General features: G+C 39.8%; 4 protein-coding genes across 7 annotated transcripts; 3 read left to right on the top strand and 1 right to left on the bottom strand.

The window, feature by feature from the left end:
• Positions 1 to 193: 193 nt before the first annotated feature.
• On the bottom strand, positions 194 to 2,350 carry LOC141044366 (ferric reduction oxidase 6-like). Its single transcript, XM_073534530.2, has one exon. It carries the CDS (start codon positions 2,348 to 2,350, stop codon positions 194 to 196), a length of 2,157 nt encoding a protein of 718 aa, XP_073390631.1.
• Positions 2,351 to 2,944: 594 nt separating this feature from the next.
• On the top strand, positions 2,945 to 7,450 carry LOC112283989 (leucine carboxyl methyltransferase 1 homolog). Of its 2 annotated transcripts, none has more exons than XM_024523426.3 (13): positions 2,945 to 3,146; positions 3,674 to 3,762; positions 4,066 to 4,208; positions 4,432 to 4,479; positions 4,581 to 4,665; positions 4,814 to 4,916; positions 5,248 to 5,368; positions 5,738 to 5,785; positions 5,941 to 6,024; positions 6,246 to 6,310; positions 6,516 to 6,567; positions 6,938 to 6,976; positions 7,164 to 7,450. In XM_024523426.3, the coding sequence occupies exons 1-13, from the start codon at positions 3,058 to 3,060 to the stop codon at positions 7,239 to 7,241; spliced, it is 1,044 nt and encodes a 347-aa protein (XP_024379194.1). In that variant the 5' UTR covers positions 2,945 to 3,057; the 3' UTR covers positions 7,242 to 7,450. The 2 variants fall into 2 exon arrangements, with proteins under 2 accessions (XP_024379194.1, XP_024379195.1); XM_024523427.3 differs by having other exon boundaries at positions 4,036 to 4,208.
• A 7,927-nt stretch (positions 7,451 to 15,377) lies between these two features.
• LOC112283708 (subtilisin-like protease SBT2.6) lies at positions 15,378 to 20,838 on the top strand. Of its 2 annotated transcripts, none has more exons than XM_090251394.1 (11): positions 15,378 to 15,583; positions 15,739 to 16,136; positions 16,330 to 16,477; positions 16,660 to 17,063; positions 17,288 to 17,383; positions 17,485 to 17,554; positions 17,724 to 18,003; positions 18,328 to 18,677; positions 19,064 to 19,334; positions 19,653 to 19,937; positions 20,065 to 20,838. In XM_090251394.1, exons 2-11 carry the CDS (start codon positions 15,862 to 15,864, stop codon positions 20,478 to 20,480), a joined length of 2,595 nt encoding a protein of 864 aa, XP_090107520.1. In that variant the 5' UTR covers positions 15,378 to 15,583; positions 15,739 to 15,861; the 3' UTR covers positions 20,481 to 20,838. The 2 variants fall into 2 exon arrangements, with proteins under 2 accessions (XP_090107520.1, XP_090107519.1); XM_090251393.1 differs by having other exon boundaries at positions 15,379 to 15,520.
• A 1,292-nt stretch (positions 20,839 to 22,130) lies between these two features.
• LOC112284083 (26S proteasome non-ATPase regulatory subunit 4 homolog) lies at positions 22,131 to 26,163 on the top strand. 2 transcript variants are annotated; one of them, XM_090251391.1, is made up of 11 exons: positions 22,131 to 22,257; positions 22,411 to 22,497; positions 22,693 to 22,806; positions 23,165 to 23,270; positions 23,440 to 23,554; positions 23,705 to 23,914; positions 24,194 to 24,515; positions 24,691 to 24,835; positions 25,167 to 25,279; positions 25,576 to 25,641; positions 25,879 to 26,163. In XM_090251391.1, the coding sequence occupies exons 3-11, from the start codon at positions 22,699 to 22,701 to the stop codon at positions 25,918 to 25,920; spliced, it is 1,227 nt and encodes a 408-aa protein (XP_090107517.1). In that variant the 5' UTR covers positions 22,131 to 22,257; positions 22,411 to 22,497; positions 22,693 to 22,698; the 3' UTR covers positions 25,921 to 26,163. The 2 variants fall into 2 exon arrangements, with proteins under 2 accessions (XP_090107517.1, XP_024379373.1); XM_024523605.3 differs by lacking the exon at positions 22,411 to 22,497.
• The last annotated feature ends 669 nt before the right edge of the window (positions 26,164 to 26,832 follow it).

Below are 26,832 nucleotides of genomic sequence, written 5' to 3'. Positions count from 1 at the left end.
TAATTTACACAATCAAAATATGTGTTCCACACATTACAGTTCTAGGATTTTCTCAGAGTGATGCACAAATTAAGCATCTCTCACTTTTGATGGGGAGTTTATGATAGATCATATTGAGAAAAACCACAAGTGCAATTCAGAAGTGCTTTCTAAATATTCACATGTCCACACGATGTCTTATTACATGATGCCTCTACAACCTGAAGCTAACAGAATGGTAGTTCAAGATCTGGGCTGTAGCGTAATTGTTTGAGGAGTGGTTGCGGCACATATTCGCAACGTCTCGCTGAAGGCTCTCTGGGCCTGAAGCTAACACTCCAACATTCTCATTCGTATATCTTTCAAGTACTGCATCAAGAACTTCTGAAAGAATTGGCCGACCTTTACGTAAGGTCGTGTAAGATTGGTGGCAAAGTGTCCGAGCACCCAATTCCAGATCATCGCAACCTGGGAACTGATGAGGTTGATATAGTACATTTTCCTGCAATTGAAACTCTGTCTCATTGCTCACGACACTCGCACTTGAATTTCTTTTGTAGCGGAATGTTTTACTCCAACATGTGATGAGAAATCCTCCCATTCCACCTATTCCAATCGCCAAACTACAGAAGAAGAGACTCGCCTGTATCCATGAAGGAATTTTTTCTCCAAATCCATTCTTTTGTCTTTTGAGGGCATGGTGTTGTAGGATCGCAAACAAGGTGATGGAAATTAGAACTGTGCCGAGAATGAGACATGCCATGTGTAGATTGTGTCTAATGGACATAGTTTCTACCAATGAGGGTTCCACATCAGCTGAGTTTCTGGCAACTGATAAGCTTGGTTCAAACTCAGGACGAATTGCATTGTCTCTGGTCACATAAACATCCACCACAATCGTGAGATTGCTGGACTGTAACTGAGGAAAAATGGATGTTGGCGCCAGCTGTTGCAGAATGTGGAGGTCTGCGGATGTTGGCACAATCCAAGTGAAATGGACATGCTGTGGCAAATATGTGTGTGCCGCTTCATAGCGATGCAAAATATCCGAAATCATGGCCAAAAAGGGTGTGATACCGATTCCACCTGCTACAAGAAGCAATGTCTTATACCGCAAGAAAAAATTGGATTCATGTCCGTAAGGACCTTCCATGGAAAACTTTTGGGCAAATGGGCACCCGGACCCATTCTTCTTCGTCGATCTTGTGACCAAGGTGTGCAAGTGTTGGGTCCAGCTAGTGATGCCGAAAGGCTTTACGTAAAGGGTGATTGCTGTCTCATCCAAAGGACTTGACGCCACGCTGAATGGGTGCCATTCAAGAGGTGATATACTCGGAATGTTGATAAATATGAAGCTCAAAGCACTGTGCTCCATAGACGGTAGTTTTGGGATCTTTAACTCCACGACGTCATTCGAAAGAATCTTTGCACTTGAAATCAGCATCTTCTTCCTGGATTGATGAACCCGGAAGAATCTGTCAAGCAGATAGAGAAACACACCACCGATGTAGTATCCTGCCGTCGTCACCCCGACATGATACACCAGAAACGCGAAAAATAGTATATACAATTGGTGCGTATAGTAAAATGCATTGAAAAAACGTCTTCGTATGAGAGGGAGAGCTGTGATCCACATGAGTGATCCAGCAACGAAAGCAATTAATCCAGCTAGGTATGAGACTCCCGTAGGTGGCCATGTGACCAATTTCACCATATGGTGTTTATAGGCAAAGATTCCAATGAAGATGCTCACATGTCCCAAAAGCATAGCCATAGTCAGGTGCCCCAACCATATATGATACTTCACCGCTTGCTCAAAGGGGATGTCAATTGCGCGTAGAATTGGTGACGATCGCGAGACGGGAATGAGCAACAGGGAAATGGGCAAAACGGCCACTCGTCCCAATACAACCCCTATGGGCTTCCACTTCAACAAACCCGCCATAGGATTACCATGCAGCGAACGAAGTTGAGGCAAAAGCTCATTCAAAACCATCCACAGAACCACGAAAATGGTGCTAAGGATGACAAGAAGATCGAAACCGTTTAAAACGCCCAGGAATTCGTTCACCACCAACGGGCGAGTCCACAGTAACCTACAAAAGCGTCGAAACCACGACGCGCGAAGGTCTGATGGATACTGCTGCTTGATTGCTAAATAAGCTGTGGCGATGATCGTCAAAACAATGACGGGCATGGAATACAACACGAACATACCCAGAATGTCGCCGATTCTAGCGCCGACAAAGGTCGTGAACTGATACCCCCGGATTGTAGATGTGTAACACCACATAGTGACGTCGAAAACAATAACAACAATTGCAGTGATTATGAGTCCAATCTCCATAGTTTCCGCCACTAGCTTCCCCATCTTTGCTATAACGAATGCAAATCCTAATTATTCAGTGTACAGTACTCTAATCACTAGTTATTGCTCCCGAAACATTTGAGACCCCCTTGATGGAATAAGGTTTAGATTTGTGGTTTTATGTATAGACGATGTCAAGTTTATGTTGTAAGGATAACTTGAGAAAATAAGAACAGAAGACTGTAGTTGGAGGTCTAATTAACTTTAATTAACTCTAGTTTAATTTACTTTGGAACTATAAAAGCACAAATTGAATTTCTGATGGAGGTCCCCATGCAATAGATAAGAACCACGGGGATGGATGGATGGAAGTATTAATGTATGTATTAATGTATGGATGATGAAGTTTATGTCGGATTTCACGGCGACACAACAGAACCTGTCCGCGACCGATTCCAAATTGGAATTGTCCTCCAGTACGAACTCGGGATGATTTTCATTCGTCGGCGAATGTTCCTCTCGCAGTGTTTCCAAACGAATTCTGACAATGCGGGGGTAGGAGCGGGTAACCTATTACCGAGAGTATAAAGAACGGAGGTCGACGACGAGCCCGAGTCATTAGCTTGCGAAGGCTCTGTTGTAATTCATTTGCTTTGTTGTAAGGCATATTTTCGGCGTTGTTCGCAGCGGTAAACCTCGCGGTGTGTGTAATCGTTAAATCGACCATTGTATCTTGAGCCTCCGATCGCTGTTGTGCAGTCCTGGGGGCGATGGACGAGCGTAGTTTGATGGGGGCACCACGCGCGAGTAGCACTGTGGCTGTGCAGGCCACCAACGACGATGCCACGGCCAGTAAATTGTGGGTTTCATGATCCCTATTTAGGGTTCCCCCCCTTTTGCTACTTTGTTTTTTAATTCTGTCTTTCACTTGATTCTTCTGATTTTATTCTAGCTCGTAATTTAATTTTCCTCAATTGTGTCGTTGGCATGATTTTGAGATTTGAGGATGGGTTTGTTATTTATTTCTGCTTTTTCCGGTTGTTTTGCGTGAGTGTTGGTATAGAAAATTAATTCTGAAGTAGTTCAGTGTATGTGATTGAGATGGGCGTATCCATGGGTGTATTGAATCGGCCGAATGGTTCAATTCTTTTCATCAGCAGTTTATATGATTTCTTTTGTCATGGCAACTCACATTCTCGTGATGTTAGTTGAGTCTGACTTTACTGTACTTGCAGTGACAACACGTACTGTGGTCTTTAGAGAATTTGTGGTTTTATACGTACTGTCTCTACCCTTAAGGTTTACATGTAGAATGCGGCAATGCGTCCATCGTGATCCGCGTCATCTAACAAATCTTTGAAATCCGTGCAATTGTGGTTGGTGTAGGTCATGCGTGACTAAGGGTTACATACATGACGATTTTGTCCATATGTTTGTGAGGCGGTCTATCAAGCGAGCCCCTTTAATCAACCGTGGTATGTATCTACATTTGACCTGTATGTTGCCACTTGCACATTTGGTTCTATACATGTAGACTTCTGGAACGCCTTCAATGGTAATCCTATATGCTGTGATAAGCCCTACTTATGGTGTTATTCCGTCTGCATTTTGTCAAAGGTTGTGCTGCTGAATATTCTGTTAAGAAGACAGAAACTATAATTTTATTGTTCCCTGATTTTTTCATAATTATAACTTAAATTTGGGAATGAGGGTTTCAGAATTTGAGTGTTTCTGTCGCTTCTGTACAGGATACTGAAATAGTTGATATTGTGGACAAGGTTATTACGCTCGATGGGCCACTATGCGAATGCTATTAAAGCAATTCTTGGATTCCGGCATTCCAAATGGTAGTGGATTACCTCAAAAGAAACAGATTCTTTCTCTTGGTGCAGGCTTTGATACCACTTTCTTTCAGCTAGTGGTAATGCTCATGTTCATCAATGTTCTCATTTCAATAGGTTTCAAGGTGTAATCGAAGGTTTGAGTGGCTCAAATGAGTTACATTTGTAATTGAGCCAATCGAACCATGTGGTTCTTACAAGCTCACTTGTTTTTATTATTATTCAGCAGCCCTACGAAATGATCTCATTACTTTAGTCAAGTAAAAGAACGAATTAGTGACAGATTGCACGGTGCGTGTTCAGGTGGAAGAGCAATCTGTACACAAGTTCGTGGAGGTGGACTTCGCAGAGGTACTTTTGTTCCATGTATTACTTTTAGGTGTCATTGATTTACCATTTTGTGTAAGTGTTGTCATTGAGGCTGGGTTATGTCAATGGTGTGGTATTTTCAGGTGACAAAGAAGAAAACAATGTTGATAGCTACTAAAGAGGTTTTAGTTTCTAAACTGGGACCTACAAAGCCTGAAATTGATCCAGGTATTTACTCATTTGTGCTAATTTATCTCTGTGTTTATAATGCGTGCACAATTTACATACATGATCATTCTTATGCGTTTGTTATTTTCATGCACTTGCATTGTACTACGTCCAGAACATGATTGTGAATCGACTCTTTTACATGCAGGTAAAGGGGAGATCGTTAGCGAACATTACAGCCTCTTACCTTGTGACTTGAGGGATTTGAAAACTTTGGACGACGCTTTTACCAAAGCACAGCTGGATGCCAAGTGAGAACTTGCTTGGGTATTTCTAAGATTCTTGATATCTGATCCGCTGCTAAGCATGAACTTTTCATTTCCTTTTCTATTCTTATAATAGCTAGATCTTGCTCATGAACCTACCTTATAACCTTTCTTCTATTCCACCTCTGCACTGTTCGCTGGGTTTTCGTTGGACTTTCGCGGGATGTGAGATACAGGCGTATGTGTCAGCCATCTTTCTCGGATACATATTTGAGTTTCAAGGTGTTATTGTTGTCGTGCTGTTCAGTACCTGCGTAATAACCTTTATCCACGGTCAATCGTCGAATATTTTAATCATTTCGAGAGTGATGTGTAGGTTGCCGACGTTGATACTCGCGGAGTGTGTACTCATCTACCTTGAACCAACTGTTAGCCGTCAAGTCGTAAAATGGTGTGCGGAAAAGTTTGAAACAGCAGCATTTGTTACTTATGAGCAGGTTGTGCTCGCTCCGGTTCTCTTTTTGTAGAATTTTATGGAGCATTTGCACTGCAATAGAAGCTTAAAAGCGATAGGTCCTCCTTACCTCACATCTTTGTTGGTTGTTCAATTATAATATGATACCACTCCTCTAGTTCACATATAGCATTGTATGCCAATTGATAATTGATATTTAAGCGCCAGTTTTATAGCAGTAGGTTTTCGAGTGGATTTCATTGTTGCAGATCTAGCCATAGCAGTTTTCAGGGATTATCCAATTCATTGCTAGAGTAACTTCACATGTGGTGAATGATTAGTGGTCACGTGCCCTCGTCATTTGACATAGGATTTTCTGTTTCTGAAAGATTCAGGTAACGTGGGTGTGCAGATACACCCAGATGATGCTTTTGGTCAGCAGATGTTAAGAAACTTGGAGGTATCATTATGATCTGTTCTTTGTAAACATCTTGCATCAGTGTCATGTTACTCTTTTACTTGCGCTTGGGAAGATCCTACTCCTATTAGATATTAATAAGGTTATTCTAATTTTGCTAGTTTTGATTTACAATGTGGTTTGTGTTGGCCTTGCAGAGCCGGGGCTGCCCTCTATTAGGACTTCATGATACTCCAACGCTAGAGTCAAAGGAGAGAAGGTTCACCGACCTTGGATGGCAGGTTGGTCTTTTAAGCTTCCCAAGTCATTCAGTAGCGTATATCATATCAAGAGCGTTGAATCGTACAAGTACTGTATGGGACCTGCAGGAGCTCAGTATGTTGGGGTTCAAGAACTCTTCTGGGTATATCCACATCTGCGTATAAGCATGTTCTTGTTGAAAAGCTGAATTCGCTCGTCCCTATCATATAGCTAATGGTCATAACTTTTGTCGAAGCTGTAGAGAGCACTTGCTATGGATATGGATGCCATATACCATCAGCAATTGGACCCCATCGATCGAGGAAGGTATGATGCTCCTCTGCTTTTTTCACCCAAATCCTTGTTCTGATACATAAGCTGTTCAACTACAGGTTCTTTTCTAATTGCTGTCATAATATTCTGATTAGTGACATGAATATCTGAATTTTAGACTGGCAGATGAGAACTATTCTTCTAGATCCTTCACACTGATTGTTTTATAATCGTGGTTGGGTGTCGGGAAAACACACAGGATTGAGCGCCTTGAGATCTTTGATGAATTTGAGGAATGGAACATTATGCAGGTAATTCATGTTTATTTCGTGTTCATGTTTTGGTGTCCCTTCACTAGATCTTTATCGTAATACCATTTCTTGAGAAGATTGGAGGTTGTGCCTTTTTTAGAGCTGTTCACGTCCAATGACAGATACCAGCTGAAATGCAGTACAGGTGTGCAAGCTTTTCGAATTCTTCTAAAGTTGTGAAGTAATTAAGACTTTTTGTGAACAGTATCATGTTGGTTCATAGCTCTCTCGTTTTTCTTCTTTTGGTTTGCTTTCGTTTTTGGTTTTTGTTTTGTAGAATGATTTCACTGTAGCGGTTTATCATAGCACCGGGGTTGCTCATCTGTGGACTGAGGGGTGTATGGACATGTTTGTGAAATATTTGTTGCAGGCACACTATTGTGTTGCTTACGGAGTTAAAGATGATACTGTGAGTATCGTTTTACCTTCTTCGCCCAAATGAACGTTTTTATACCACTTTTTTATCGCCGATCTTTTTGATAGCTCAAGACTATTCACTGTTCGTTTTGATCAGAATGGCAGACTTCAAGTTAGATGTGTATTTTTTTTCAAGTATAACATCTGGCTAAATACTGTGATGTCATCTCTGGCTTCAGGGTGTTTTTGAAAATTTTGGGTTCAGCGACAGAAAAGGCGCCAATATAGAAAAACCTGCCATACCTCCTATGATGTAAATATTGTAGCTCGATCGTGGATGCAAGCATTGAGGGACGGCGTGCTTTGGTTGCCACTTGACCAGCTGACGCACGTAATGTAACCAGCAGAGAAAGAGGACAGTTTTTTTCCAACACTTGGCACCAAACTGCCTGTATTTCGGCTTGTGCAGTGAAGTTGTTCATACATAAGACCATGATATAATGATGCATCATTATTATTATTATTATTTCAGTGTAACGAAAGTCTCCAAATTAGAAGTTTCTTCAAAACTTTCGCTTTCGAATTTTTTGCTTCACCTCCAATGTTTCATCCTCACATATGCAATCAGGTTTAGTGTGAATCATTTGTTGTTACACAAGATTCGGCTTCTCTTACAACTATGGTTGCCTCCACCTCGAGATTACTGCCAGCCTTTTAGGTCTAGCTCAGCACTGTTAGTTCTATGAAAAAAAAAAAAAAAAAAAAGGAGCCATGTCCGCATTGGTGCATCCTTCGCTTAGTAGAATCCCAGAGCCCCAACTAGTTTGCGAGGGGTTCCAAATGGAATATTCATCTACTCTTAAATGCCATGCGCTTGTGGCATGTTGGATTTTTACTCACTTTTGTTGACTTACTTTTTCTGCACTTTTTTATATACATTCTTAGATTTTGTAGCTATCGGTACAGGATAGAATTGTTGATTAGTATGATATTTTGATCAGTATGAAGTATTTCACTGCAAAAACGCTTTTTTAAAAGAAAAGTTCTTCACTGACTATTCCATTTGTTTTTTTACTTACATTTCACTCACCTTCATACTTCTTTAAATTCATCATCAGTGAAACTTGTGACAGAGCAGAGAAAGTGTTTTGCTAATGTAGCACCGAGTTCACAAGCGGATGGCCAGACTCTCAACGTTGTGTAAAACGAAGCACTGCGGCTGTTTCGGCAACAATGTGGGTGTTTCCGGAAGCATCTCCCCCCGTGAAGTGGTACTCTCAGCAAATTGACTCGCAGTATTGCTTTGGGGAGGATTTTCCCCTGCAGGATTTGCGGACGGGAGATTTACAGGATGTCGCACCGCCGTCAATCCCTGCACAGGATTTGCTCATGGAAGACTTGCTTCATGAAGCACCCTCAGGTACCGACTTGGAACTGTTAGTCGCTCGTTTTCTATCACATCCTTGGTCTTTCATCGATTGCTCGAATTCTTCCATTCTTGATCCTTCTTCATAGCACCCCTCTCACGTTCCTCAATAACGCGCTTGTGGCCCGCATCCGTCACACCCAAGTTGTGGAGCTCCTCCTCCAAAATCAAGGCCTTTCTCTCTAGTTCCTCGATTCGGGATTCTTGTTGACTGATCTTGGTCTTATAAGCCTCAATCCTGGTCACGTAACCTTCATCATTGTATCCAAGAGTCTTTGCCTCTTTTCTGGCTAGGTCTCGGTTCCTACGCAAGGTTCTCAGCTTGAAGCTCAATTCAGCGAAGCGATCAGTTTGCCTTTCCGGTATGTCATCCTTTTCGATCACCTCAGACGCCTTCTCAGAGAGTTTTTCGCGACCGCTCTCAATCTTCATGATCTCCTCTTCAAGTCTAGGTGAAAGAGAGTCGGCTTCAGAGGCTTTGTTTCTGACGGACTCCAATTCTTCTCCCAGTTCCCTTTGCTGTTTGGTCTTACCCTTTGATTTCTCAATCATCTCCTCTACTTTGGCAGACAGCTTGTGAGCCTCCTTAGCCTTTTTTCTTTGTCTCTGCGAGTTCCATAGACAATCTCGTCTCATTTTCGTGCATGTCCTTATCCGTCCTAGTCGTTTCTTCCAGTCTTGTCGAGAGAGACTCAGCTTCACAAGCTCTGCTTCTAGCAGTTTCCTAATATTCCCTTAAGATTTTCTGCTCCTCCGTCTTGCCCTGCAATTTCTTGTTTTGATCTTCGAGCGTGCGAGAAAAGTCTCGAGCTTCAACAGCATTGGTGCGTTCAAAGACTTTTGTGAGTTTCTTCACAGAATTATTCTTCAACTTCATCTGCTTCTCCTCCTTGCTTAATCTCTCGGATACGTCATCAGCTTCTGCGGCTCTGACCTTGTAGATATTGAAAACTTTCAGGAGGCCCACTTGAGAACATGTCAGTTTCCCCACCTTCTTCATCTCCTCCTCAAGCCCAGTGGATAGTTTGCGAGCCTCTGAAGCTTCTTGCCTGGCTTCGGCAATTTCCTTGGACAATCTATCCTCAGACTTGTGCATCTCTTCTACCTTCTTCATCTCCTCCTGTAGTCTGGCGGAGAGAAAATTGGCTTCAGTGGCTCTACTTCTTGCAAACTCCAATTCATCTCTCATGCTCCTCTGCTCTTCAGTCTTGTCCTCCGATTCTTTGATCCTTTGATTGTTCTCCTTCACCAGGCTTGTCAGCTTTCTGGTGGCAGCATAATGTTTTTCTTCGGCCTTATTTTTGGCATCATCGACGTCCTTTTTATCGTGAGCAATAGCATTGGCAGCTTCTTCCGCGGCTTTTAGAATCCTTTCAAGCTCTGCGATGCGGTCTTCCAACTCGCGCTCATGGCTTGTCTTGGCATTAAGTCTCTTTCTGAGCCTCTCATTTTCCATTTTAAGTGAAGTGGATCCGTCCTGCTCGTATGACAGCTGATCCTCGAGGTCACGAACGCGTGAGGACGACACGGCCAACTCTTTGTTGTATTTGACTAGGAATGCTTCAATCTGCTCCTTAACGATACCAACCTCTGAGAGCTCGGATTCCATGTCCTTGACCTTCTTCGACAGCTCTAATGACCTACGGTCAAGCTCTGCAGCTCTCTCTTCGTTGATACTGGCCTGTGATTTGTATTTCTCCGCCTGTGTAAAGACATGCTGGGTGATGAGTACATGCAATGTATTGGAATACATTTAAATCTTGAATGAACATATAAAGAAACACGCCACGAACAGAAACTATGGATCTGAAGACCAATGGAACCAATTGTTTGGAGCGGAATTCCAACACAGAACATCGAAACATTGAAATTGTCAAATGAAACACTGAAGCATACTCTGTCTGAAAGAATTTTGATCGTATCTTGATTTTCTTCAATAATAGTGTGTCCACTTATTGCCGACTTCGCTTCGGATTGCTGGGCTCGATAAGTTGTGAGTTCTCTCTCCAGCTCAGCGGCCCGAAACTTTTCACGCTGGAGCTCTACTTCAGCCTGGTAGAGACGACCATCCAACTCCACAACTTTGGCCTTAGCGCCGCGGGCTACTTTGTTAGCCTTATCAGTCTCATCGTTGGCCATACCAAGCGCATGCTCGCAATCCTCGAGAGTCTTTGACATGCCCAATAGCCTGTCCACCTCAGATTCCAAGCAGGCGATTCTCTGCCCATGATACGAAAGCAGCAGGCATCACCCGCGGACACACAATATGGCAACCCAGTCTGCAAATCAGTAAGTGCCTTTAGTAATGTTTTTAGAGAGATTTAGTTGTTCCTCGTAATACAATATATTTGCCTATCCTCTCAATTAAGGCAGGTTAGGATGATGACCGTTGCTTACCTCTCTTGCCTTCCACCCGACTTCTAAAGGCACGACAACCTGGGCAGCCATGACAGACGCATTCTTAGGAGCTATGCCCTTGTCGTGAGTTCCCTTCGCTACAATCTCACGCCTTGCTAAGTTCAACACATGCTCCTGCCCGGCAGCCTCCATGGTGACAAATCTCGGTGTGTAATACACCCTAACACAATTCAACTTTCAATGCAACAGTTGAGTACTCTCTAGATAGTCATGAACATGATTCGACGCAGATCAACCTCAAGTCAACACCGAAAAAACTCAGCTCACAAAACTCAACTATAGCAGTTTTCTAAATCCAGCTGGTAGGCATGAATCTAGACTTTCTAGACTATAGCCCATTGCAAATGTGCATACCATTCTCAACCCTGGCCATTAGAAACTCCTTTGATCGGAAAAAAATTAACTACTAGACAAGGGGGATGATGATGATGCAGTGATCACCATGAACGTGTTGGGCGTGTGCAGAGAGAAACATGGTGAGCTTGCCAAGTCCCCTGCCACTTGGGTTTGCATTGAACAAACAAAAGTTTTCTTTTTTTGTGGCGGATTGTCATTGCCCAGTAATGGCAAAAGCTCCAGCTTGGGATTTTGATTTTCTGGTGTTTTTCGGGGACCATAGCTTGCTCAGACATTGGCAATAATGTGTTTGGAGACTGAGTGATAGCAAATTAATAGGGTCATGTAATGACCATAAGAGTTGAATACGAGAGGTTACAATGATCAGCATAGGCTATTACTATTGAGAAAGGGATGTGTCATTTCACTTTAGAAGAATATTTGACTTGTTTTTGCTTTTATGTTAGATACTTATTGTTATTTTAACTTGTGCTTCAAGAAGGTGGTGTAAAATTGAGATTGAATATAGAAGTTGACTACTTGGAGGTTGTATCAATAAGGTATTAAGAGAATTTATTTTATTCAGTTATCTATGATGTATGTATTTATGACTATTTTCAAACATGTCCAATTTATGTACTATCAATAAAAATGTGTACAATTTTGGAGTATTCAAATCAAAATGAATCTTAATAAAATATTGTTATTGGAATTTGTCAATGGATCATTAAAAATTCTAGCATAAGTAATGATATTGTTTGTATTTTATGAAAAATAAATAATTAAAAATTAGAACCAAATTATTTAATAAATCTTGAGAAATAGACATTGTAATAAATGTATATTATTTCAAAGTCTAAAACTACTTTTTAAGAGCTAAAAAATTAATTTTAAATTTTAAAAATTATTTAATTTTTTTGGCATAATTATCTTTAAAACAGTTTACTGATATGGAAATCAGGTTTCTCAGATAAATTTTTATTTTAAAAGTATGACGATTTGTGCTTAAAGAAGCTACCATAGAAACTCCATCTAACTCACTCACAACAAGGCATGATACTATTCTTAGTTTTTCCTTATAAATAAATTTTATTAATAATTACCTCTGTATTTTTTAATGTTAAGTTTTCACTGTTTTAATAGATAAAGTACGATATTTAATGTTAAGTTTTCACTGTTTTAGTATAAAAAACTTTACAAAATTTATGGTATTAAATAAAAATTATCCTACATATAAGAATAAAGATAAAAAAAATTAAGTATGATAAAAAATTAATTATTTTAAAATATTAGATAATAAAAATTAAAATAATAATTATTGTTAAAAACTTGCATGTCACACTAAACAAATGCACAAAAGTCTTTGAATCTTAGTCTTCTATTGACTTATATAAATAAAAATAATTATTATCAAACATATGCATTTAGTTAATATTTTTATACTAGTTCATTTGAATCAAACTCTTATAAAGTTATATAAACTACCATTGTTTTAGTCAATCTTAAGAACACATTTAAGCTTACCAAACTTAAAAATATATATCCAAAATTAATTATAAAAACAAAATAAAATTAGTATTGTAGTATTCTACTTTTAAAAAAAATATTAATAGATAATGACAAAACATAAAACATACAAACATTTAAAAATACTATATTTTATTTCTATACCTATGTAAACAAAGATAATATGCAATAATATATTTTAACTAGGTAATAAAATATTTAAATCATTAAATAAATTAATTATTTCAAACAAATTTATGATTTTTTAAGACTAAAAATTGAAATATTATTCTATTATTCTTTAGTGGTCTTCTTATAGTTAAAGCAATAAAAATCATAAATCAAAACATAACAATCTTAATATTAACAAAAGATTCAATCATATTATTATTAGTGACACTAAAATAATTAATAGACAGGTTTTTTTACTATTGAATGCATTTTTTTGTAAATATTAGACTATACTTAGAATTACTTAGTTAATATTATTGAATTTAGGGACATTTCAATCCCTAAAGCTCCGTAAAAGCCAAAAAAATGTTTGGTTGTTAAAGGCATTCTACATGAAGTATCTAACTTTGGAATTTTTATCAAAAAAATTAATTATAAGTAGAGAATATTATTAAATTTGTGCCTGGAAAAAATAAATAAATAAACTTGTTATTTAAAAAAAGAAAATGTATGATGTTTAGTAGATTTGGACCCCAATTGGGACAATTTGGATAGGGATATATATCAATCTAATAACAGCTATAATTATGAGTAATTTTGGAGATTGTATGGTCCACAGCAATTGATCCAATATTCATCCAATACAAAGTTGCCTAGTGCATTTTAGAGCTTATGGTCATGTAAAACCTTCTAAAATCCATATCAATTTAGTTTTTAACATTTTTTTTTTCTTTTAAATTTTTGTTTGTTTGTTTGTTTTTGCTTAATTTTTTTTTTTTTTCCTTCTTCCTCTAAAAGATATAAAGGTACTTCTACCCACCATTTTTTCTTTTAATAAAGTTTTTTATAAAAAAATTATATGATTTTTTGAAAAAAAATCCTTGTTACTAGTTTTTTAAATACCTAATTCTTGAAAAAACAATTAGTTGAAGGTGATACACATATCTCCTTGCTCTAAGATTTTATATACATGTGCTCAATTTGAGGATATTTTTTAAAAAATAGTTCTCCTAAAAACTTTAGAGTCCTAAGTGGGAATTGTGCTTAGCACATGTCTCTTTATGTCTTTCAAACATCAAAAAAACTTTTTTCTTTCTACTTTGAATATTATGATTTCTCACATGCAATGACTTGAATGTCTAAGATATAGTAGACTAACCCTAATATGAGCTAGAAATAAGATATTCCAATTGAAAGTGTTAAAAATACCAAAATAAAGATTTAAATGTCTAATAATCTAAAAATACCTATGTGTTTAAAAACTAATGTTGGAACTAATTATAATAGTACAATATTTGGATGCATATTAAATGCTATGATTGCAAGATAAACTTAGATATGAGTTGTTATATACATTTTTTCTATTAAAATTTAATATTGTATTAGTTAAGTTTTATTTTTTATTTTTTTAAGATTATTTTTTAATTAAATAAATTTATCTAGATTCAATATCTTGTTTAGATTCTCATTCAAATTTCTAATAATTTTTTTAAAGTTTCAGATATATATATATATATATATATATATATATATATATATATATATAAAATAGATATTCTAAAAATAAAAAATTCATTTATGTGTTTTTGTATATAATATAGGCTTTAATGTACTTGAAGTGTAGTGTTATAACTTTACTAAAAAATCAAAATAGTACAAAAAAAATTAAATTAAATTAAATTAGGCCATTAAGGAAAACATCAGTGATAAAAAATAATCAAATGTCTTGTTTATCAAAGAATCATATGTTTGTTTGTATGAAATCCATTAAAAGACTCTAAATGTGTAATTTTCTTCTTAGTTTATCTTGAAAATGAAAAAAATAGTTGGTTGTACATATTGCATAGCCATTACTTATAGATGAATGCAAATTGAAGGAAGCTGTTTTGATTTTCTTGTAGTGTATTGTCTAATAAGAGATTTTTTGAAACATTTGTTGACCTTGTTCTGACTTTCATTGTGGTGTATTACTTCATTTTTGTTTTTAAAATATTATCTCACAGAATAGAATTCAAAATTGTTAGAACCCATTTGGTGGTACAAACTTTTATGTATAAACACTTGTTTTGAAGATTGGATTTAGAAGGGGAAAAAAAAAACAAACAAACAAGTACAATTACTAAATTACAACAATCAACCATTTTAATCAATTTGTGGACATGGTTTTCCACTTCCTGCATCCAACTGGTGAATGCAAAAACCGAGTTGGTGGCATGTCATTGTGGATCTGATCATTGGAAAGAGAAATAAGCAGTAGAGTGTCCGGAGCGGAACCAAGACGTTAAGAACCCACAACATCTCCATCCACGAGCTTGATGATCTCGATTCCAGGCGCGTTCGTCGTCTGGATATCTGCACCCAGGTCCGAATATCTACTCTTTCTGGCAATCTGGGCACGCGAGGTCATGATTCGGACTTGCATCAATGCTCAAGTGATTTATTGATTCCTGGAAGCGTTTGTAACAAGGACGGGCTTACCCAATTGTGCCATCTGGGCTGCTGTCGCAGTCATTATGCTCAAAATCCCACGAATCTTTGATCAAGAAAGCCAAGCACTGCGAAATTGAATTTCTGTTGTTGCATACTGAGAGCCGGCTGCTGAACTTCTTGGCACAGACATGGGCTTGGAAGAATTCACATGGCACTGTGCGTCCCAGACTTCCATTGCCATAAATCTAGGTGCCTGGGAGCGTCCGAAGGAGCGTGAGAGGGGAACCCTTGATATGGTTTTGGATTGAGGTAAATGTAGAATACACAGAGCATTGAGGATTAGTAGCTAAAAACAAAACCAGATAGTACCTTGTAAGTTGAATTGTTTTTTTTATGGTTTTTTTGTCTTTGGTATTTTTGGTTTTGTTGCCGCAGGGTTTGTATGATCTTTGAGATCCTCTAGAGAATTTGCTTGAGTTTCCGTCTCCTGATATGTGAGAATGATGTGCTACAACTTTTCTTCGCAGCAAGAGGGCTGATAATACGTCCTTGAGGACATGTATGTGGGTGAACGACAGTTTGGTTTGGGGTGTACAAAGGAGAGGAATTTGTTTGGTTGAGTTTGAAAGTAGATCCTGTTCTTAAAAGAAATGCTACTCTCGAAGCGTCCTAGGAGATGCAACAAATCTACTTTCAGGATGGGTTTTCGAGAGGGTGTAACCTTCATGAATTCATTGATGCTTTTAAGCATGTGCATCATGATGCTGGCGGCAATGGTTGTGGCCGGACCTCATGCCAAGTCACCAGCAGTTTACGTGGTGCGTGTGAAGGGCTCTCCCTTGTCTACTTTCAGAGGTTCTCCGGATTTGCAATTCACCTCCACTGCGCACCCTGTACAGGGTACCAACAGACCCGACTTCTCAAGGTCTGCTTTCATTTCGCCCGTCAATTGTGAAACACCGAACTCCAAATTTTTTGTGTAGTCATTCTAATGTAAAGTATCAGTACTGTTGAACAACTTTTCACATGCCTCCGTTGCAGCGTGCGGAATCTTCCGTCGCAGCTTGCCATGTTCACAGTAGAAAATGACTCCATCCCTTTTCTTGTGCATGATGAAGTGAAGCAGCTCACGCCTATGCAAACCATTTGAGCGGTCGCCACGATATGGTGCTGGAGGAATCATTGAAAAGTGGGAGTTTCCAGAAGATTTACAGCTACACAACGGTCCTCAACGCCTTCACTGTGAAGCTTACAGACCATGAGCAGGTCTCATCCATCATCTTTGCAAATATATTCTTTTAAGAATTTCATGTCACCATATCAACCAGCTAAATATTCTTCCATGGGATAATGGAACAGAGTTCTGCCATGCCCTTGAAGATAGAGCATTCTGTGTAAAATGGACCTAATGAACTTAGGCACCTTACGTCATCCTTCGATCCATGCAGGCCAAATTACTCGAATCTCATCCTCATGTGGTGTCTGTGGAGCGAGATCAACTACTACAGAAATCAACTACACATACACCTCAATTTCTGAACCTCCCCAAGGGTGCTTGGCCTGTGTTGAATGGACCCGAGAACGCAGGGGAAGGTATGGTGATTGGCATGCTTGACACGGGGATTGATCCTGCACATGTGAGCTTTAGAGACAAAAAGCTTTGGTCAAAGCCATATGGTCACTTAAACAAGTGGAAAGGAGGTTGTGAAGTTGTCGAAGAAAACTTTCCAGCCGGTTCGTGCAATGGAAAAGTCATCGGAGCTAAGTACTTCGCCAGGGGAATCATGGCTGCGGATATGTTTAATGAAACCTATGACTTCGCGTCACCCTTCGATGGAGACGGGCACGGCACGTCAGTTTCACATATCTCTTAGCCATATGAAAATTTGTAAATTAGCTCTTGAAGAAAAGCCTTACATCTCTACAAGATAACCAAAGATTCTAGATATGTCAAAGAAGTTGATCTAGTTGAAGCAGGTTAATTTAAATGTAGGTAACCGAAACAAACATATTCCAGCACATCAAGCCAAATTCGTTATTCTCTGCGCAATGTAAATAACCATGAGTATCTTGCAGACATACAAGCTCAATAGCGGCTGGTAGCAGCGGAGTTCCTGTTGTGGTGAAAGGTTATAACTACGGTACAGCCAGTGGAATTGCTCCACGTGCTAGGTAAATCAAGAGTTTCGATGGCAGTGTGTTTAGTTAGTTAAAAGGAATCTCAAATTTAAAATGAACAATTTTCACGTTCAAGGTGGTCCATCATGGTGCAGGATTGCGGTATACAAAGTAATATACCGAGATGGCGGATTTCTGTCTGATGTGCTGGCTGGCTTGGATCAGGTCCTGACTAAGCCTTGTTAACTCACATTTCCTATTGTGATGTTCTGCTTTGTAACTTGCTACACTTGGATGCTGAAAAAAACACACAAGTCCCATGAGATTTTGCCTCGTTACATTATGAGGTTCGTATACCGGAAGCTTACCATGTAGGCATCGGATTCGTGTGCAGGCTACTCATGATGGTGTAGATGTTGTGAGTATATCACTGGGCTCCACCAATAGCGCCTCGGGTGTACCCTGTCTGAATAGCTTCGATGTGGCTCTTCTCTTTGCTGTCTCAACAGGCATCGTTGTAGTCCATGCAGCAGGAAATTCAGGACCATATCCGTCCACCATGAATTCTTATGGTCCATGGATTATCTCTGTGGGAGCCAGCATCAGTGACAGGACTTACGAGAATCACGTCATTACAAGGAATAATCATGATTATATCGGGACGGGATTCTCCGGTAAAAGGGCAAGAAATTGAATCTGCTTTTCGAATGCGTATAATTTGACAGAGAGAAGAATGATTACCCGTATGAAACCTGAATAGAGAACAAGTAACAATCTACAAACTGCACACAAGTGCAGTGAATTTTAACCAGTCGGTTTCTTTGCAAACAAACATCTTTTTTTAGCATTTTGTGTTAAGATTTCAGTTGGGCGTCAGAAATGACAGTGTTAGTCACCAGAGCTTGATTACATTCGTGTTTCGATTTTGGAACACTACAATGGGGTTATGTGTGGAGTAAAACTAAATGCTGTTGCTCATTCCACCTCTCTCCCTGCAGCTGGAACTCGACCGCCTATCTGGTACCACCTTATTTATGCCGAAGATGCATTAAATAACGACACCGAAGACTTGGATGCTGAGTTTTACTCGTACTGCCAGAATCTAGCACCGTTCAACGCCACCCTTGTCCGAAACAAAGTTTTGATGTGCAACTTCGTGGAGTACTCTGGAAACAGCGCAGCAGCCGAGTTTGAGAATGCAGTCAAAGTAGCAACGAGCTTGAATGCTGCAGGACTCATCATGCTCAACAAAGCTTCGTCATTGAGTATGAAGCTACAGCGAGTTTCTATGGACCCAGTTCCTTATTCCCTCCCGACTGCCTTTATACCAGACTCCGATGGTGCATCCGTAAGTTTCCACACTAAGCTCTGAGCCACTTCCTAGAACCTCTTTTCTTGCTCCGATTAGGGACATAAGTTGCAATTCAGGTTCTTAATGCTTTTGTAACTGCAACGTGATCCCCTAGAATACATAGAGATCACGAGCAGGACTCTTAGAACTTGACATTCTACCGCCTAGGGGTTAGGCGAAATACTCCATTCATATACCATAGCGCATTCTTTGATGACATTTGGTAAGGTCTTTTTAACCAGATAGATCTCAACACATAGATAACAGATAAACAGAGACAGTAATTCAGGACAAAACCTGAATGTAATCATCAATGAATCAAGTTCTGCTTTGCTTAATACGAAGAAGTGAGTTCTAAATAATGATTTCACTTGAAATTGCAGGAACTCCTGAACTTCTACAACACTAGAACGAAGCGAGATTCCCAGGGAAACATTGTTCGGTTTAAAGCCCGAGTGAAGATGAATGATTCAAGACAAGCTTTGTTCAAGCTTGAAGCACCACGTGTTACTTCATTTTCTTCGAGAGGACCTGTCTATGCAAACACCATCACATCAGTTGTGGCAGACCTCCTGAAACCGGACTTGGTGGCACCTGGTAACGAAATTTGGGGCGCGTGGGCTCAAAATGGTATAGATGTCACGGGCTTTGTTGGTAAGTCCTCCCTTCATTCCATAACCTCTGAGTTGATTCACTAATTCATGTCTCGACATTCTCAGCAGAGGGAATTTGGACGTCAGTTAGATGAGATAACAGTTCACTACCTTTACAACAGCTGAGTCTCCAACGGCACCTACAATGTTGCAAGTTTCTTCTGTTAATTTTGACCACCGTGGCCCGACCTTTACTAGCTCCGCCATGTCAGGAGATGCCTCAAAGGAACAAATTATTGGAACTTGAAAAACACTGAGGTAAGGTTATCTTAACTCAACTGCCAATCTGATGAGAGCTGTTGACACAATCCTTTTATAGGGGAAAGCTTTGCGATGATATCTGGGACGAGTATGGCAACGCCACACATAGCCGGTGTCGTCGCTCTCGTCAAACAGAAGCACCCGACATGGAGCACATCCGCTATTCACTCTGCACTTCTAACGACTGCAAGCACCGTCGACAAATGGAACAAAACAATACTGGCGGAACAGCCATCGGCAAGCCCAACGACCACAGCTCTGGGACCCGCTTCCCCATTCGACGTAGGAAGCGGAGCTGTGAACGTCACCGCTTCCATGGACCCCGGGCTCGTATTCGAGACAGGTGAATCGCCTTCATGTGTTTTAATTTAAACAATGATGACAATTCATCATCTATCGCTTACACCGCACCTTGAGTCACCTGAAATTCAGACATAGATGTGACCTGACAACCCCTCCATATTTCGCAGACTTCCAGGACTACGTAAATTTTTTGTGCACGCTCCCCGGCGTGGATGCCAACACCGTCCAAGACTCCACCGGCGCCACATGCAACGTAGTGGCGGGAGCCCGCTCGTCCGACCTCAACGTTCCCTCCATCACTATCGCCAACCTCGTCGGCAAGAGAGAGGTGAAACGGACGGTGAAGAACGTCTTCGATGGAGCCGAGAAATACACCGTCGCCGTCACGGAGCCGACTGGGGTGGCTGTGAATGTGCACCCCACATCGTTCACTCTTCGCGCGTCTGAGTCCATCGCGGTCTCCGTGAGCCTGCAAGCCACGGGGACGAACGGCGCCTTCACATTTGGATCGCTAGTGTGGACCGGGGACAGAGGTCATTCCGTCAGAATTCCTGTGTCTGTGCTGGTCGGCGAGGTATTGTGAGTTAATTGCTTTAGCACGGCCTGCGACTATAGAATTCGAGCTCGATTTACCGATGCACAAGCTTCACTAATTCATGTGCATCCTCTCGGAGTCTCCGTGCCTCGACTTCTCGGTATGTGCCCCTGTATAATACCGGGGGGGAGGTTTGCTTCATCATGTGCCACGAACGATTTGACCGTGGTATCGCAAGGATTCTATGACCATGGTGTTGTTAGGACGATATGACCGTGAAGCGTAGCCTCACGTTTGATTTTGCTATTTTAATTCTTGTTGCAATTATGTAAATCCTCCGTTAAAGTGATAATTATGATATTTTTTAAATAATAAAAAAAATACTTGTACCCCTTGTAAATATTAATGATGACTTTACAATGTGGTTATGTGAAGCTTATGAACAACACTAAGATTATGCCACGGTGGTCAAAATTAACAGAAGAAACTTGCAACATTTATTTCTCGGTATTAAATGTTGCAACTATGAGCTCGAATTCTATAGTCGCAGGCCGTGCTAAAGCAATTAACTTCATATGACCATTACATAGAAGTTTAATCTGAGTTTAGTATTGAAGAGGAAACTCGTCTTTTACATTTTAACATGTGCCCATCTGAAAATTAAATTATTGAGAGTGAATTTTATTAACGGTGCATTAATTGAATTGTGTGTGTAGTGTATAGAACATTTCTTGCAACAATCATAATATATATGCATCTCATACAATTTGAAAATAAACACGTTTTATTGTAATATTAAAAACTATATATATACATATATACATATATATCCCAACAAACAAACCAATTCCCTACTTGTTCTATGTTGTGGTTGAAGTGAATGCTTAGTTATTTTTTTAACAGATATATTTTAATGCATGACCAATATACAGTGTTCTGTAAATTAAGAATGCTATTGCATTTAAAGACATCCACAAATATTTGGATTTTGAGTGAATGGTCTGATCTCTATTATTTGAATGAGTACTATGCACAGTTATTTTGAGTTTAAATCTTACTTTAAGTAACCCTTTAATGCCATTTGAAAAAAGCAATGCTGACACATTTATCAGTATTATTTGGTTACATGAATTTATAAAAAAACAATTAATAAGTTTTTGTCTACATTTTGCAGCTGTTTCTATATTTTGTATATCCAAGAACATATATATATATATATATATATACACGCACACATGAACACAAATAATTAGATATCAGAATCACTTGCTGATATACTTGTATGTAGCACAAAATGAGTTTACAAAAATCAATTTTCAAGGATAAAATGATAATGAAATGTAAAAATATAATCTAAAGAACAATGAACAGAATTTCTAATTAAGAAGCTTCACAACACGATGAACTAATCGGTGATAAAAATATATAAATAAATAAGTAATTTCTAATAGTTTAAGGTAGGAAAACCTAACTTTTAAAAGTTGTACGCTTGATTAGGTAGTAAACTTTTTGAATTAGAAAAATCAAGCAACCTTTAAAGGTTTCGTATCCTTAGAGACCCGCGAGGTTGGACGGTCATAGGGATAGGGCAACTATGAACGGATGACCTCATCTACGAACCCGAAACATCATTCATCCAAACCGTCGTGGAAACAGAGCTTCGAGCTATTCATCAACATTAGATTGTTTCACAAGCCTTCTGGAAGCGTTTGATTGTCGACGATTGATTGAGTGCGGATCAATTACGCGCTGTTGGAAGTTTTCGTGACCCTGTTTTATTCGTGTGCGATTTGTCTCACGTATCGCCGGCAAGATGGTGCTCGAGGTGAGTAATCGAATGAGCTTCTCGCCGCAATTTTTTATGGTTAGGGTTGAGGATCGTTGTTATTTTTGTGTGCCGAGCGAGTGTCGGATGGGTCGGTGTAACGGATTGATTTCCTTGGGTATCGAAGCACTAAGGACATGTGTGTTATTTTAGGAGAGGAGGATTGGGAATAAAGGATGATCTTGATTGTTTGAGTGCTTCTTTGATGGAGTCCGGTGGTCATCACTGCGATGATGCCGTGTAAGTGGAACATGGGACGTAGTGTATTAGGGTTATTTGTAGGTGCGAATTGGTTTCTTAGGATTCAGTGATAGTCTGCCGATCTTGAATTTCTGGTTTGTTTTTTTCGTTACTGAGTTGATTGAGGGAGCACTGTGCGTGCATTTTTGGTGGGTAGAGTTGGAAGCTGTTGAACGTTATATGGGTGTTTTACAGGCGACCATGGTCTGCATGGACAACTCAGAGTGGATGCGGAACGGCGATTATTCACCTACTAGGTTTCAAGCTCAAGCTGATGCTATAAACCTGATTTGCGGCGCTAAAACTCAGGTAACATTGCAGGATCCTCTGATAATGACAACAATGATCTAAAAGCTCAGCTACAAGGAAACATGATGGTAAACCTGGAACAATGTTAATGATAATTGATTCTTATGGAATTAGGGCTGTGTGACAACCCTGAGGTGTAACGTCATGTTCGTCAAGTCACATGGTTCAGTGAATCACTGACCTCCTCGTTAGCGCCTTGTACGTGCACTCGCAGCAGCAGTGCTGAGCAGTATGCTTTCTAGGTTATTTAGGATCCATACAAGAGTGTACGAATGTTTGGGACATTCTCTGAAGAAGTTTCATGGCTTTGGACATATCTTTTTGAATGTTGATTAATTTACGGTTTCTGCTTGTGCAGTCGAATCCAGAGAATACTGTCGGTGTTCTGACAATGGCAGGTAAAGGCCCACGAGTTCTTATCACTCCAACCAACGACTTGGGAAAGATCCTCCAAGCTCTTCATGGTATGCCATCTCTTGAATTGCATATGGCCTTACTTTTGGGTGCTCTATTGTCATTCTTTTTAGTACTTTTTTTTTCCAATCATTTGCAATGGACGTATGTGGACTGGGTGGAGTATCTGAAGAGGCTGGTGTACACTTCATTCTTTCTTGATATATGGTGTTTTACTAGGTTTGGAAGTTGGGGGCGAGATGCGTATGACATCGGGAGTTCAAGTTGCTCAGCTAGCGTTGAAGCATCGCCAGAACAAGCATCAGCGACAGAGAATTGTTCTTTTCGCGGGCAGGTAAGTCGGATATTTTGCAGACAATTCGTCTAAATTGAAGACTTGATTGTGGCACTCGGATTGTTGTGGCACCAGTGCTCTTTGTTTACATTTTGTCAGATCAGCAATATTTTTTGACTTTTAAATGAACTGTTGCATTGTTATCCGCAGTCCTGTTCTGGCAGATAAGGCGGTCCTGGAGGGAATGGGAAAGAAGTTGAAAAAGAACAACGTGGCTTTGGACATAGTGAGTTTCGGTGAAGATGATGGTGAGAAAGTTGAAAAGCTTGAAGCATTATTGAATGCAGTCAACAATGGTGATAATAGCCACATCGTACATATTCCAGGAGGAGAAAGAGTACTTTCTGACGTATTGATCAGGTAAAATTGGGTTTTCCACAGTTTACTCTCGACGGGTTGAGTTTGTAATTTACAGGTTTTAAGTTATTGGGGATCTATTCCAGTGTTTCAAGCAAGCTCGCGTTAAAAATTTGGCGAGTAACTTATGTTTTCCAACACGATGTAAATGTAGATGTCAAACCAACCATTTCGGAAGACCAATGATCTTACTTTGAATTCTGATGGTTTGTACTGGCCTCTTGGTAAATGATATGTTTTGGTATCACCAGTCTCTCTCTAATTTATGGTTACTCCACGCAGTTCTTCTATCTTTACTGGTGATGGAGAAGGTGGAAGTGGATTTGCTGCAGCTGCTGCCGCATCTGCTGCCGCGGCTGCCGTTGGTGGTGGAGGTGGTGCATATGACTTTGGTGTGGATCCAAATCTGGATCCCGAGCTTGCCCTTGCCTTGAGGGTTTCCATGGAGGAAGAACGAGCTCGTCAAGAAGCTGCCATGAAGCGATCCGCTGAAGACTCAACAGCCAAGGGGCAACAAGCTGGGGAGAGCTCCAGCGCTCCTGATGTGGCCATGTCAGATGTTGGTCTTGTAGATACTACGGACAAAAGTAAAGATATGATGATTGTAAGTGGTGGTTCCATCATGCAAAAAACAGAGTACTCTTTCCAATTGCAAAGCTGATCTTCTGCATGTCTGCACATGTTTATAGTTGAATAGTCGAAATTTTTGGTTCAACCAATCAATTAGCAGAATATCATACGAGGGTACATCTCCGCTAATATTACTCTTCTAATTGCAGGATGATGATACTGCTCTTTTACAACAAGCTATCGCTATGTCCATGGCTCAGGCTGCGCAGGCAGCAGCGGCTGCAGGTGGTGGGCCTGCTACTACTGATACTTCTATGGAAGAATCAGGCGGAGACGACCAAGACCTTGCATATGGTTGGTTGTTTCTGGGATTTTTTGAAATTTCTTTTTCTGTTATCTGCTCGTGTAGACTGCCTCTAAAATTATGTTTCTGTCAGTAACAATTCCGACAGTTAGGTTTTGTACTACGTTCATATCAGTTTCCGAGACCAGACTTCAGTAGTTCTAGTCATTAGTTCTACCTGCACTCTAGGTCTAAATTCCATAAAATTCCTGAGAAGAAGCAGTGGTACGTGTATGTATCGCCGCGTAGTCTATTCACAACTTCAAATCTTACTTGATTATTACAAGGTTGTTGTTTTTTGACAATAGGTAACTGACATCCTGATGGCTTGTTGAAATTCAGCTCTGCAGATGTCGATGCAACAAGCAGCTGCTGCAGCATCCGCAGCACAGGGGAGTGCCGATGTGAACCAGGTTCTGGGTGATCAGAGCTTTGTTTCTTCTGTGCTTTCATCGGTAAGAACCTTCCGTACATCCAGAAAGTACTAGTTCATAACTACACGATGATTGAAAGGGAGTCAGTTTGGTCATTGACGTATTTTGATGCAAGTAACAGATTATTTCCTGCTTCTTACATTTACATTGTTAGACATACAATATAAGTACCGACAGTGGGGAAGTACATAAGATGTCATTTATCATGTATATTTTGCCTCTTCATCAGTTCGTATTGTACTAGTTTTCTAGATGCTTCACTTGCCAATGATTTCTAATTGGATCCTGGTACATGTGCAATTGGTTGAAAATGACAGCTCCCTGGAGTAGATCCAAATGACCCAAATGTTCGGGATGTTTTAGCTTCTCTGCAGACAGACGAGGTAAATTGCCTACTCCTTACGTGAGATCGTTTTTGATATTGTGAATTTTTTTTACTGAGATTATGGGATACCTTTGGTTTCAACTACAAGCGACTTTTAAATACCGATGTTTTGGTAGCTCTATTTATGCGCATTTATTTGATTCTGTAGTTTTTACATGTCCTTTGGTGTGTGCCCACCTCGGTGTTCCATCTGAGCATCTCTTCTAACCATGGCTAAACATGATTGATTCAATAGGGGAAGAACGATGATCAAGCAACAAAGGATAAGAGCAAATGAGTATGGAATTAAAGTTGGAAGTTCTAGAGGACACAGGACCCTTTCTTAAGGGTTCGTCTTTTAGTTGCTCTTAATTAATGTCCAGATGGAAGCTCCCAATGCATGCTTCTCAGTTTGCCTCCTCAGCTAGGGTTCCTGAGTTGAGCTGCGTGTACTGCGAAGTGACTCTGTAAGTACAAAGACGAAATTGCTGAAGGCCCCCTGTTGCCAGGAAATCAATTAATTTTATGAAGATTTACTGAACAGATTTGTACCTGGATGTGGCAATGAAGGAATGTAGGAAATCTGGCTAGGAGGCAATTTGCTTCAGGATATCTAGGGCAAATCACCTCTAACGCGCTTTTGCTCAATCCCTTCTTGACTTTTTGAAATCCGTGCCAGTTGCGTCGTACTTCTGATTGAAATCTTCTCGCTCAATGTCGTCGATTTATGAACTATAAATCTTTTTATCACTTAAATGCTGCAGCTCAGTTACAATGAAGTCTTACTAAATCTTTTGGGTCCTTTTAATTGTCCTTATCAGCTCTTGTGATCCGGAGTGTAGGTGACAACTCTCGTATGATGGTAGTCCAGGCTTCTTATTTACATCCACATAATTTTCAGAGTTGAAAGTAGCCTAGAGTTCATTGGATTAATTTTTAGGGGGCTTTGGTTTGGTTTGTAGCGAAAAATAAAGGTTTTGAGGGAGCAAATGAAAGAGTTTGTACAGAAATGGTTGTACTATATAAAAAGTTCACAATATATCTTCGAAATATGTATTTTATGTTAAATGGTTTTAAGTGGACTATGTTGATAACATTAAAAAAAACTTATCTGACGAGAAATCAAATCCTACTGTTCAAGATTTCCATAATCAAATTTCTTGGTTAAAACACTGAAAGGATAGAGAATGGTCGCCAAAACAACATTGAT

Source organism: Physcomitrium patens, chromosome 6 (assembly GCF_059467195.1).
Source record: "Physcomitrium patens ecotype Gransden chromosome 6, ASM5946719v1, whole genome shotgun sequence".
Taxonomy (NCBI): domain Eukaryota; kingdom Viridiplantae; phylum Streptophyta; class Bryopsida; order Funariales; family Funariaceae; genus Physcomitrium; species Physcomitrium patens.
The sequence above is the reverse complement of the archived record's forward strand: the minus strand, read 5'-3'. Positions and strand labels throughout refer to the sequence as shown.

Bases quoted from the DNA above. Each gene is read 5' to 3' on its own strand.
- LOC141044366 (XM_073534530.2), bottom strand. From the start codon at position 2,350: ATGGGGAAGCTAGTGGCGGAAACTATGGAGATTGGACTCATAATCACT.
- LOC112283989 (XM_024523426.3), top strand. From the start codon at position 3,058: ATGGACGAGCGTAGTTTGATGGGGGCACCACGCGCGAGTAGCACTGTG. The intron at 4,917-5,247 runs GTGAGAACTTGC...AGTGATGTGTAG, and splicing joins AAAGCACAGCTGGATGCCAA to GTTGCCGACGTTGATACTCG. The intron at 5,786-5,940 runs GTATCATTATGA...TTGGCCTTGCAG, and splicing joins AGATGTTAAGAAACTTGGAG to AGCCGGGGCTGCCCTCTATT.
- LOC112283708 (XM_090251394.1), top strand. From the start codon at position 15,862: ATGCTACTCTCGAAGCGTCCTAGGAGATGCAACAAATCTACTTTCAGG. The intron at 16,137-16,329 runs GTCTGCTTTCAT...TGCATGATGAAG, and splicing joins AACAGACCCGACTTCTCAAG to TGAAGCAGCTCACGCCTATG. The intron at 18,004-18,327 runs GTAAAAGGGCAA...CTCTCCCTGCAG, and splicing joins TATCGGGACGGGATTCTCCG to CTGGAACTCGACCGCCTATC.
- LOC112284083 (XM_024523605.3), top strand. The intron at 23,555-23,704 runs GTAAGTCGGATA...TGTTATCCGCAG, and splicing joins ATTGTTCTTTTCGCGGGCAG to TCCTGTTCTGGCAGATAAGG. The intron at 25,642-25,878 runs GTAAATTGCCTA...TTGATTCAATAG, and splicing joins CTTCTCTGCAGACAGACGAG to GGGAAGAACGATGATCAAGC.